The 12,604-nt window shown below is 43.9% G+C and overlaps 1 protein-coding gene across 1 annotated transcript in view; it reads left to right on the top strand.

Moving 5' to 3' along the window:
* The window catches only part of TMC2 (transmembrane channel like 2), a 101,348-nt gene extending 94,678 nt beyond the window's left edge, over positions 1 to 6,670 (top strand). The window contains exons 18-20 of the mRNA XM_069548176.1: positions 1,994 to 2,072; positions 3,133 to 3,244; positions 5,958 to 6,670. Coding sequence (XP_069404277.1) covers positions 1,994 to 2,072; positions 3,133 to 3,244; positions 5,958 to 6,175 — 409 coding nt within the window. The 3' untranslated portion in view covers positions 6,176 to 6,670. The remainder of the gene's footprint in view (positions 1 to 1,993; positions 2,073 to 3,132; positions 3,245 to 5,957) is intronic.
* Positions 6,671 to 12,604: the final 5,934 nt, after the last annotated feature.

Here is a 12,604-nt window from a genome sequence, read left to right as displayed (position 1 = left end):
CTCCAGAGAATCCTGGTTTTCAGCACAGTTTTATATCTTATCAGTACAAAGAACATTAAACAAATCAGGGATACATTCCTTCGAGGTTTCAAAAAAAAAAGAAATAGATCAGCACATACACAATGAGTCAGTATGGCCTTGGCACCTGGGAAGGGAGTCTTATCATTGAAGGAGGACTGGAATTGGAATCCTAGGAAAGGAGACATTTAATCTTTATTTTTCACATGGACATTCTTTACTTCTAGTCAATGCACCCTTTTATTTCATAATTGAAGCTGATATAGGAATCCCCTGGTGGCCTAGTAGTTAACATTCTGGACTTTCATTGCCCTGGCTCAATCTCTGGTCAGGAACTGAGATCCTATAAGCCAAGAGGAAAAAAGAAACAAAGAAAGCAGATGTAATGTATGCTTCATAGGCCACAAACAGGCTATTTCAGTTAGCATAAAATTCAAGTTAACTCATCTTTAAGCCAGAATGACTTCCCCAAACCTTAATATGTGAAAATTGCTTTTATCAGTTGTATGAATAAACCATAATTTACCCATCTCTCTGCATAGAGTAGGTTGTCTCCACTCTTGTGCTATTGCAAATGTTCTCCTTATATACGTCTCCTTGTACACAGTTTTCTCTAAAACAGACTTCCAGAAGTGGAATGGCTGGGTCATAGGTATGTGTTTCTTCAATCTTTGTAGACAGTGCTGAACTGCTCTCCAAAATAGGTATATTTCCTTACATCCTTGGTTTCTGTGTCTAGTCTGAATGTGAGGGAAGGTTGACGTGGTAATGACCACCACCTGAGGAAATGCTGCAACCCAAATGCCAAACCAGACCTTGCAGGCTGCACAGAAAACAGCCTCAAAAGAAACAGCCAGTTCCTCCCTAAAATATGGGCTGTGAATGAGGAGAGCAGGCAAAGCCTGCTGGGTGCCTTCCCAACAGATGGTGGTCCCTTCACCTGTCCTCCCTCTGGCCTCTCATCACCCATAGTCCTCTGAGTCTGCTTGAGGAGGCTCACAGGACACCTCTGACCTATACTCTGCCAAAGGCAATGTAGTTCCTCCCTTCTGCCTGCAGAGAGCTCTTGGACCCTGCTCAAGTGGCTCAGGGTAGCCCCAGGGCAAGGATCAGAAGACTCAACTGGGCAGCTGAGGCTTGAAAGGCAGGAAGGAAAGAGATAAGGACAAGCTATCAGAGCACCTAGTCCAGGAGGCATCCCAGGCTTTTGTGGCCCCTCACTCTCAAGTGGTACATCCAGGTCATAACCCCAAATCCCAGGTCCCATGAAAGGGAAACCAGACTACAGCTTTAAGGACACCCAGTCAGCCAGCGGGGGCCGGCCTCTGAAAACCACAAGTCCAGGACAGACATTCCTGTCCGTGTACCCTGGGGGAGGGCCTTCAGGGTCTATGCAGTTTCTAAGCAAACTTGGAGCAGGTCACCTAGCACCTCTCTCTTCTCCCTCTGCATTTGAAGACTGTGGAAAGGGCTTTGGCATCAAATGTGGCCTCTGACAAGTGCTAACAGATAAGGTGGCCTTGGGCAAATGACTTAACTCTCTGCATTCCAGGATGCTGACCCTTAAAGATGGAGGTCATCATTTCTTCTTTATAGAGTTTCATCAAAACCATGGAGATGTGGAGTGGGATCCACATGGCACAGAGCCTGGTACCCAGGCTGTTCCTGCAGACAAGAAACACTGCCTCTCCCCTGCCTCTTCAGATTTCCAAGAAGGGGACTGATTCCTCTAGCTAGCCTTCATTAAACACTCAGAGAACTAAAATTGTGTTCAATAAAATAGAGAGAACAGGGATATCCAAGACCTTCTTGATATTAGGTGGGGAACTTACGATGGTTAGACTTCCCACCACCCTGCCCAGAGGCAAAGTAGGTCATCTACTCCCAGAAGCCAGCTATGATTCCTAGGTAAGGTGTCCAGCTCTCATCATTTTCCAAGATCACAGTACCTCTGGAGCATTCTTTTCTCTTGCAGCCTGGCCATCTACTACTTGAACTCAGTTTCCAAAAGCCTTTCTCGAGCAAATGCCCAGCTGAGAAAGAAAATCCAAGCGGTAAGTCTGTCGGGAGTTTTCATTAAACAAAATGTTATGTTTTTGGCTTTTGCTAATTCACCTTTTAAGCCAAGTTGTGTTCTTTAAAGGACTTCTTCTAAACCAAACCCTAAGTTATCTGTATGGTAGGAAGCAGCCTTGAGAGATTCAGTGACACCCATTTATAGTCTGAGGGTAATTGGGAATACATAACAGTAATGATTCCCTGGTGGCTCAGATGGTAAAGAGTCTGGCTGCAATGCGGGAGACCGGGGTTCGATCACAGGGTTGGGACGATACCCTGGAGAAGGAAATGGCAACCCACTCCAGTATTCTTGCCTGAAAAATCCCATGGATGGAGGAGCCTGGCACATAGTAGTCCACAGGGTCGCAAAGAGTCAGACATGACTGAACCACTTCACTTTCTTTCAATGACTTAAATTTTGAGCAGTTGCTAAAGAACAGGAAAAAGTCAATGGGTTAAACCAGTGTTCAAACATAATAAAACTAGTACCCACAATAACTCCTACTGATTAAAACGAGTACTAGAAATACTAAAGAAAACAACATTGTCAGAACGACATAGTGCTTGGGCCCCATGGCCTAAGGAGCCTCCGTGACTCCCCTCCACACTAGCGCAGCCTCTCTCAACATCTGATGACACCCTGACTCTTCTGCTCTCACAACACCCACCCCCACCCCTTTAATGTGGAAAAAGCTGGACCCCAACCCTCCCTAAGCCCTGTCCTCCTTGCTTTCTCACCCTCTCTTCTGGAACTAATCTCAAGTCAGCCTCACTGCCAGTCCCCACCCACACTTCCTCCTGCCCCTCTCACTGTCCTCCTGCCCAGGTGTAGAAAAGCACTGAAATACAGGATTGGCTGAGGGTCTGTCTTCCCCTGGCCAGATGTCCCTTCAAATGCTATGCAAACCTGAGTCCTGGGTGCCCACTCCGACCAGCAGTGAGAACAAGAACCAGTGATTTAAGGTGGCTGCCCTCTGGATCTCACCATCCCGGGGTCCAAAACTCAAAATACCCATTTCCCTGGCCAGGACCAACCATTCATTTTTTTCCCTGCAGCTCCGTGAAGTTGAGAAGAGCCATAAATCTGTCAAAAGCAGAGCCACAGCCAGAGATTCAGAGGACACGGATAAAAGCAACTCCAAAAATGACACCCAGCTCACCAAAGAAGGTATATTCTATTGCACAATGATTACTTTTTACAAGGCGACATGGAAAGTGAAAAGAGCAAATGCTACGAAATCAGATGCATGTGGGACTGAAGTCAGAATTGGGACAAATTCTAACTAGCTGTATGAAGTTGGGCAAATAGAAGCAAGAAGCAAGAGCAAATCATAGGTAGCCTCCCAGGGTGGTGCAAATGAGGTGGGATTATGCATGTGAAGTGCTTACAGACTTCCTGAAACCAGTGGGAGGAGGACTGTCTGTAAAATGGGGAAGTACCAGGGTTGTTTCCCTCATTTCTGAGTCTCCTGCCACATTGTCTATGGTGATGGTTCTTCATTATTTCATTTCTGAAGTGACTCTGCCTTCATCTCACTCCACATCTATCATTTCCCATGTCATATCCTCTTAGTATCTGGCTACTTAAACCACTGTAGGAGCATGCCTGGTGTCCCACCCAGATCCCTTTAAGATGCCCTGAGGTTGGCTTATATGGAATGCAGCTGCCAGGGATGGAGGAGCTATTTGTTTTCCGCGCTGTTTTGAGCATTTTTTAAGAGAAGAAATAGGGATATTTGCATCTAGCCGCTGCTACTCCCACCAGAACCAATTCATATTCTCTTAAAAGACAAGAAGCACTAGAACAACTAGAGTAACATGGTGAGGAAGGGCCACACACATTCCAAAGTGTGACAAAACTTCAAAGGGGAGAATCACAGACCACCTCTACTTCGGCAGTGAGGAAAGCAAACTGAAAGAGACCATCTCTGAGCTGTTCTTGTTTTCCAAGGATTGTCCCTGTATCAAAATTTAAGTTTCAGTATGCAGTAATTTTAACCTTTCATGTGGAAATTGAATGAGATGCACAAGAAATTGCTGAGAGTTTAGGAGTTAGTTAGAATTTATAGTACGGAAATTATTTACCATTTATTTGCTGCCTTTATAACATATAGGCTAGACTTCAGGAAACAGAACCAAGAAGAATCTAGCCCCATAGCAGTTATTTCCCCGAAGGTGAAAACCCTCAGTTCCCCAAATGCAATAGTGCAGAGTGACTGTGGAAGCAAGTCAGGAGGAAAAACGGCACCTATTTGGATATTCCTAGCAAACACTCATTGATATTGGAGTAGCAACAGGTATTAAAATAAGCCATGAACAAGTGGGGGTTGCAAGAAGAGGACAAGAAGTCTGTGTGAACATAGAACCTATTCCTGGTGAGTCTCAAAAATGTAAGGAAGGCATTTCAAAGCTACAGCCCTCTTAGCAAGATCAGCTGCAGTCTGTCCACAGCTGGTTCAGAGATGAAATGCAGCAGAGCGAGTGGTTGGTATTTATCATGGACCTGAAGAAAGTGTTTGAATTCACCCGATTTTTTTCACAAGGGGTAGGAAATGGAGTAAATGCGACATTATGTTGCCGTATCACCAACAAAAAAAAAAGACAAAAAATGGATGGATGTATTTGAACATCAATGGAAAAGAAAAAATAGGTTTATAAAACATTTTCCATGAGAAAGCAAGAAACTAACATTGGGTTGACAGTGGTCCATTCATGGCCCCAGAGTCCCAGGGTTCCTGTACCCCTTATCCACTCCCTTCCCCTACATTCTTTACTGGCTGCTGATCTAAAGTTTGCTCCTCTCCAAATTTGAATTTTTTATTACAGATCTGAAGCTCTTTCGATTTTATGCTGATTAAATCAATATTGCACTGTTTGATTTTTTTTTTTTAATGAACGGGCTATCAGAACACATCAGTGGGACTAGGATGTAGGGGGAAACTGAAGAGTGTTAAACATTCACCTGGAAAACTCCCAACAGCATCTATCACTGCCTTCATTTAACTTCTCTTGTCATTTCCTTCTCCAGAGAATCTTCCCAATCCAGGGATTGAACCTGGGTCTCTCGCACTACAGATTCTTTACCATCTGAGCCACCAGGGAAGCCCTCTCTTTCTTGAAGTATTCACTGACACTGCTCTAACAAGCAGGCCTAAAACAGCTAATGGCTCAAACACAATAAAAATTTCTCACTCTATAAAGCCCAAATTGGGTATTTCCACTTGATGGCCACTCTCCTCCCAAGTAGTGATGTGGGGAACCCTGGCTCTGTTCATCCTGTCCTGCATCAGGCTGGGAGTGGGAGGAGCCTAGAGGTCACTCATGGATACAGTGCCCATCAAAGCCTGGACTTCAGCCACAGGCCATACTATCCACAATGGAAATTTAGTCTATTTCTATGTCCTAGAACTGGGTTTGGTGAAGAACAAGCCAGTAATTGTCCCCAACTCGGAGTTAAGGAAAGAAGGGAAACAAGTAGGTGAAAGAGCTGGAAATGGATCTGACTAGCAGGGCACTGTCCTGGGGTTGATCCAGTTTCTACAACCCTTTCTATCATCATATTTGACCCTGGTAGCCATCTGTGAGCTCTTATTATAGGTCTGATTTTATTCTCAACAAAACCAGGCTCAGAGAGTCTAGCCTAAGACCAGCATTCAAAATCTAGCTCTCTATCCAGCAGATCAGACTCCTCCAACACAGCTGTTATACCAAGAATGGGCCAAAGTGCCCCCAGGTGCCCAAGGTGATCCAGCCATTCTTACATCACCATATAGGACTGGAATCTACCTAGAGCACAGGGCAGCTTCCAAGAACTCCAATTCCACACCAGGCCACTGTAGGGAAATCTCCTATATCCTCATTCTTGTCTTGTTCATTTCCAGGGACTGCCCATCACTCTGCTAGCCAAAGCCAGACCCTGGACCAGAAGGCACAGGGCTCTGGGGCCTCCAGTTCTGCCGGCAAGACTGTGCTGCCTGCCTCCCAGCACCTCCCTGTATCTCGGGCCCCTGGTGTCAGACCAGACTCTGGCCAAGCCCAGCCTCAAGCTCATCCTTGGAGGTCAACATCTGGAAAGCGGGCCTGGAGACCACCCCACTGACAGCTGGGACTAATGGAGCATGGTCCTGGGGCTGATCCTCAGACCCCACCCCCCAAATCATTCCCCCCTCCTCTCTTCTCTCATACACGTGCATGTTCTCTCTACTCTCACCGATTGTGGGGACTTTGATGACTCAGTCTCAGGCTCTTGTTAGCTGCCCAGAGGACAATGGCTTCATCCACCTCTTAGGAGAGCTGAGCCTTCCCCCAACTAACTACCCATCCCAGAGTCCTGGCTCAGGCAGCTCTGGACCCTGCACTCACAGCAGATTCCCTCAGCTCCAGACTCGGGGAGAGGGGGCAGGGCCATGATCACCATCATAGACTTTTTGCACGGAGCCCACGTGGGGACAGGTTTCTACCAGCTCCACCAGCTGGGAAGAGGTTGCAGAGGGACACACATTCCTGACCACCAACCACTTCCTTCCAAAGGGGGTGATGCAGTGTAAACAAAAGGTTCAAGAAGCCAATGAAAATAAAAGTAAAATGAAGTCCAGCCTTGGTGAGTGGGAAATGGTGATTCTCCAGAAACTAGCTGGAGGAGAGCTGATGCCATCAAGCATCAAAAGGGCACTGGAGCCTCTGGCAGCAAGGCAAAGAGAGAGCAGCATGGTTCCTCTGACCTAACTGAGAGTGTTAGTCATTCAGTCGTGTCTGACTCAAGACCCCATGGACTGTGGCCTACCAGTCTCCTCTGTCCATGGAATTCTCCAGACAAGAATACTGGAGTGGGTTGCCATTTCCTTCTCCAGAGGATCTTCCTGACCCAGAGATCAAACCTGGGCCTCTTGCATTGTAGATGGATTCTTTACATTCCGGGCCATCAGGGAAGACCTGGTGAAGGAAACAAAATATTGCTCAGGGCAGAAAAATCTTTCTATGCACGAAATTCTAAAATGAGTGATTGTTTACTGTAAAGGGTTTGGGGGAGGGGGAGGAGCTCTGCAGAGTACAGTGCAGAGCCTCGTCTCTGGTGATCACATCCTGCATGTCACTTCGGTGCAGAAGTCTCGTGGGGGCATCAGCCAGGGAGGCCAGACCACTGAGGAGGCCTTGCCAGCATGGGACAAGTATCAGCAGGGTGCCAGTCTCAGTCCAGGACTCCCAGAGGTTACCCTCAGGCTTCCAAGGCTGACCAATATCCCTACTCACCCACCACAAACACAAACTATCCTGTTCTGATGACACATAACTTTATGTGAAGGAATGTATGTTATCTATTGTTACATAATAAATTATCCCCCAAATTTAACAGCTTAAAACAGTAAACGTTTGTTATCTCACACAGTTTCTGTGGATCAAGAATTTGGGATTGGCTTCACCAGGAAATTCTGGTTCTGCATGCTGCAGTCACAATCTGAGGCAGGGCTACAGTCATCAGAACATTTGTTGGGAGTGGGAAGATACATTCACAAGTGGCTCACTCATGGCTGCTAGCAGGAGGTGTTGGTTCCTTGCTGGCCATCCACAGACTTGCTTACTCCCTACACTGACCTCTCCATAGGGCTGCTTAGGTATCCTCACAACACAGCAGCTCACTTCCCCCCAGTGATCTGACAGCAAGGAGGAAGCCACAACACCTCTTATAACCTGTTCTCAAAAGTTACACTATCAATTCCACCAGTTTCTGTTCATTAGAACAGAGTCACTAAGTCTAGCTTACACTTAGAGATGGAAATTAGGCTCCAGCTCTTGAATGGAGAGTGGTCAAAGAATTTTTGGACACATTTTAACAGGTTTCTTAATTTAAATAGTTACCAGATCTCTGTCATGAAAACACTAAAGCTTTTCTGAAAGACATCCATCAGTGGATTCGTTAATGGTGGATCCTAGAACCATCAAGCAAAAGGAAACTTCAAATGAGCTAGGGAGATGGGTAGAGGAAGAAGGCATGGGTAAGAGAGAAGGGATGTTCATCTGGTAGGACTTTATAGCTGGGACATTTCATTAGAAAACAGTGTGAGGGGAGTTTCATCTCTGCCTTCTCAGGGCTGATCATCGTAAAGCTTCACTACTCAGCCTAGGGATCATCAACCATGAAGAGCACCCTTCCTTCCGTCCCTCTTTCCTTTCTCTTTCTTTCCTCAATTCACCTAAGAATGATTTGAATTTTGTTGCGGTTCAATTACTAAGTGGTGCCCCATTCTCTGCGACTCCACGGACTTCAGCACACCAGGCTTCCCTGTCCTTTACTATCTCCCAGAGTTTGCTCAAACTCATGTTCCTTAAGTCGGTGATGCCATCCAACCATCTCATCCTCTGTCACCCCCTTCTCCTCCTGCGCACAATCTTTCCCAGCGTCAGACTCTTTTCCAACATGCTGGCTCTTTGCATCAGGTAGCCAAAGTATTGAAGCTTCAGCTTCAGCATCAGTCCTTCCAATGATTATTCAGAGCTGTTTTCCTCAGCACTGACTGGTTTGATTCTTTGCTGTCCAAGGGGCTCTCAAGAGTCTTCTCGAGCACCATAGTTTGAAAGCAACAATTCTTAGGTGTGCAGCTTTCTTTATGGTCCAACTCTCACATCCGTACATGACTACTGGAAAAACCATAGCTTTCACTATACAGACCTTTGTTGGCAAAGTGCTATCTCTGCTTTTCACTGGAGTGGATAGCCATTTCCTTCTCCAGGGGATCTTCCTGACACAGGACTCAAACGCAGGCCTCCTGCCTTGCAGGCAAATTCTTTACCATCTAGCCACCAGGAAAGCCTGATTGAACTAGCAAGTCTACTTAACAGTTTATCCAGAGAACTATAACTGTTATCTTACTAATATTACCTTACTTTGTCTGCACATTCCTTACTGGAGGGAAATGAAACAGACACTAAAATTTTCTGTCAGACACTATTTTTGAAGGCTGATTCTTTCATTTCTAAGAATCTACATGGTTAGTGTCCATAAACAGGCCCATTATACAAAGAAGCATATAAGTAAAAACACACTCCTGCTGAAGATCAAGGGGGACAGCTGATTGCCCCGTGACTCAGATACTTACAGAAACTAGAAGTGATGCACCAGCCAGTAGGAACCTAGGCAGGGTACCAACAGCACCCACTACACTGGTGACCCTCAATTCAGATATGCTTTGTAGAGCCCACCCAAAGCTGGGACAACAAAGTTCCATATGCTGTAAAAGGGACAATAAGGAATAAACCTGCCATGCAGAAAGGGACATTGGTCTATTCTGACCTCAGCAGAAAGTGGAAGACAAAGATCTCCTTCGAGAAATTATATCTCAAGACACCCCTCACACAGAGAATCAAAAATCCCCATACCAGCTGTGTGTCAGAAAAACTCAAGAGGACTTCCCTGGTGGTCCAGTGGCTAAGATTCCATGCTCCCAATGCAAGGGGCCTGGGTTTGACCCCTGATTGGGGAACTAGATCCAACATGCTTCAAATAAAGATCCTGTATGCTGAAACAAAGATTGAAGATCCCATGTGCCTCAACCAAGACTCAGCCCAGCTAAATAAACAACAACAAAAAAAAATATTTAAAAAGTTCAAATGGAAAATTTAATTTAAAGTGACCTTAGGTTATTTACAATCACATCAAAATGAATAAAATGCCTAGGCATAAACCTACCTAAAGAGGCAAAAACCTGTACTCCAAAAAACTATAAGATGCTGATGAAAGAAATTAAAGATGACACAAACAGATGGAAAGATCTACAGTGTTCTTGGATTGGAAGGATCAATATTGTTAAAATGACCATACTACCCAAGACAAACTACAGATTCAGTGCAGTTTCTATCAAATTACCAGAGGCATTTTTCACAGAGCTGGAACAAAAACAAATTTTAACTTGTATGGAAAAAAACAAAAAGACCCTGAATAGACACAACAATCTTGAAGACAAACAGGGGTGGAAGAATCATGCTCCCTGAATTCAGAATATACTCCAAAGCTACAATAATCAAAACAGTACGGTATTGGCACAAAAACGGACATACACGTCAGTGGAACAGGATAGACAGTCCAGAAGCAACCCCCTGCTCTTATGGCCAATTAATCTGCGACAAAGATGGCAAGAATACACAGCAGAGAAAAGACTGCCTCTTCAATAAATGGTACTGGGAAAACTGGACCACTGTATGTAAAAGAATGAAACTATAACATTCTCTAACACCACATACAAAAATAAACTCAAAATAGATTAAAGACCTAAATGTAAGACCAGATACTATAAAACCCCTAAAGGAAAACATAGGCAAAACACTCTTTAACATAAACCACAGCAATAGTTTTTTGGGTTCATCTCCTAGATTAATGCAAACAGAAGCAGAAATACACAAATGGGACCTAAGTAAGCTTAAAAGCTTTTGCATAACAGGGGAAACCATAAACAAAACAAAAAGATAACCTACAGAATGGGAGAAAATGTTTGCAAACAATGCAGTCAGCAACAGATTAATTTCCAAAATACCAAAACAGTTCATACAGCTCAATATCAAGAAAAAAAGAAAAAAACTATTTAACCAAAAAATGGGCAGAAGACCTAAATAAACATTTCTCCCAAAGTGACATACAGATGACCAATAGGCACATGAAAAGATGTGCCATCACTAATTATTACAGAAATGCAAATCAAAATTACAATGAGGTATCACCTCACACTTGTCAGAATGACCATTATCAAAAAGTCTACAAATAATAAGTGATGGAGAGAGTATAGAGAAAAAGGAACCCTCCTGAAATATTTTTGGGACTATAAACTGGTGCAACCACTATGGAGAGGTTCCTTTAAAAACTAAAGAGTTACCATATGACCAAGCAATCCCACTCTTGGGCATGTATTCAGAAAAGACAAAAACTCTAATTCCAAAAGGTACATGAACCTCACTGTTCATAGCAGCACTGTTTTCAACAGCCAAGATACAGGAGCAACCTAAAGGTCTATCAACAGATAAATGGACATAAAGATATGGTAGGGACTTACCTGGTAGTCCAATAGCTAAGACTCCATGCTCTCAATACAAGGAGCCAGTACACACACACACCTATCTATCTATCTATCTATCTATCTATCTATCTATCTATCTATCTATCTATATATATATATATAAAATGGAATATTACTCAGCCATAAAAAATGAAATAATGCCATTTGCAGTAACATGGATAGACCTAGAGATTATCACCCTAAGACAGAGAAAGACAAGTATCATATTATTATATAATTTATATGTGAAATCTAAAAAATTATTACGCAAATAAACTTCCTCTTTATGAAACAAGACTCACAGACGTAGAAAACAAATTTATAATTACCAAAGGAGAAGGGGGGATAAATTAGAAGTTTGCAATTAACAGATAAGTTGTTGCTGTTAAGTTGCTAAGTTGTGCCTGGTTCTTTGCAACCCCATGGACTGCAGCACCTCAGGCTTCCCTTGTCCTTCACTATCTCCAGGAGTTTGCACAGATTCATGTCCACTGAATCAGTGATGCCATCCAACCATCTCATTCTGTCATCCCCTTCTCCTCCTGCCCTCAATCTTTCCCAGCATCAGGGTCTTTTCCAATGAGTCGGCTCTTCACATCAGGTGGCCAAAGTATTGGAGCCTCAGATACACAGTGCTATAAACAAGAATCTACTGTATAGCACAGGAGACTATATTCAACATCTTCTAATAAACTCTAATGGAAAAGAATCTGAAATATATGTATATAACTGAATCACTTTGCTATATACCTGAAACCTTACGTCAAGGTTGTATATTGTCACCCTGCTTATTTAACTTCTATGCAGAGTATATCATGAGAAATGCTGGACTGGAAGAAGCACAAGCTGGAATCAAGATTGCCGGGAGAAATATCAATAACCTCAGATATGCAGATGACACCACCCTTATGGCAGAAAGTGAAGAGGAACTAAAAAGCCTCTTGATGAAAGTAAAAGAGGAGAGTGAAAAAGTTGGCTTAAAGCTCAACATTCAGAAAACGAAGATCATGGCATCCGGTCCCATCACTCCATGGGAAATAGATGGAGAAACAGTGGAAACAATGTCAGACTTTATTTCTTGGGGCTCCAAAATCACTGCAGATGGTGATTGCAGCCATGAAATTAAAAGATGCTTACTCCTTGGAAGAAAAGTTATGACCAACCTAGACAGCATATTCAAAAGCAGAGACATTACTCTGCCGACTAAGGTCCGTCTAGTCAAGGCTATGGTTTTTCCAGTAGTCATGTATGGATGTGAGAGTTGGACTGTGAAGAAGGCTGAGCACCAAAGAATTGATGCTTTTGAATTGTGGTGTTGGAGAAGACTCTTGAGAGTCCCTTGGACTGCAAGGAGATCCAACCAGACCATTCTGAAGGAGACCAGTCCTGGGATTTCTTTGGAGGAATGATGCTAAAGCTGAAACTCCAGTACTTTGGCCACCTCATGTGAAGAGTTGACTCACTGGAAAAGACGTTGATGCTGGGAG

Source organism: Ovis canadensis, chromosome 13 (assembly GCF_042477335.2).
Source record: "Ovis canadensis isolate MfBH-ARS-UI-01 breed Bighorn chromosome 13, ARS-UI_OviCan_v2, whole genome shotgun sequence".
NCBI classification, from domain to species: domain Eukaryota; kingdom Metazoa; phylum Chordata; class Mammalia; order Artiodactyla; family Bovidae; genus Ovis; species Ovis canadensis.
Note: the sequence above shows the minus strand (reverse complement) of the source record. Positions and strands in the feature narration are given on the sequence as shown.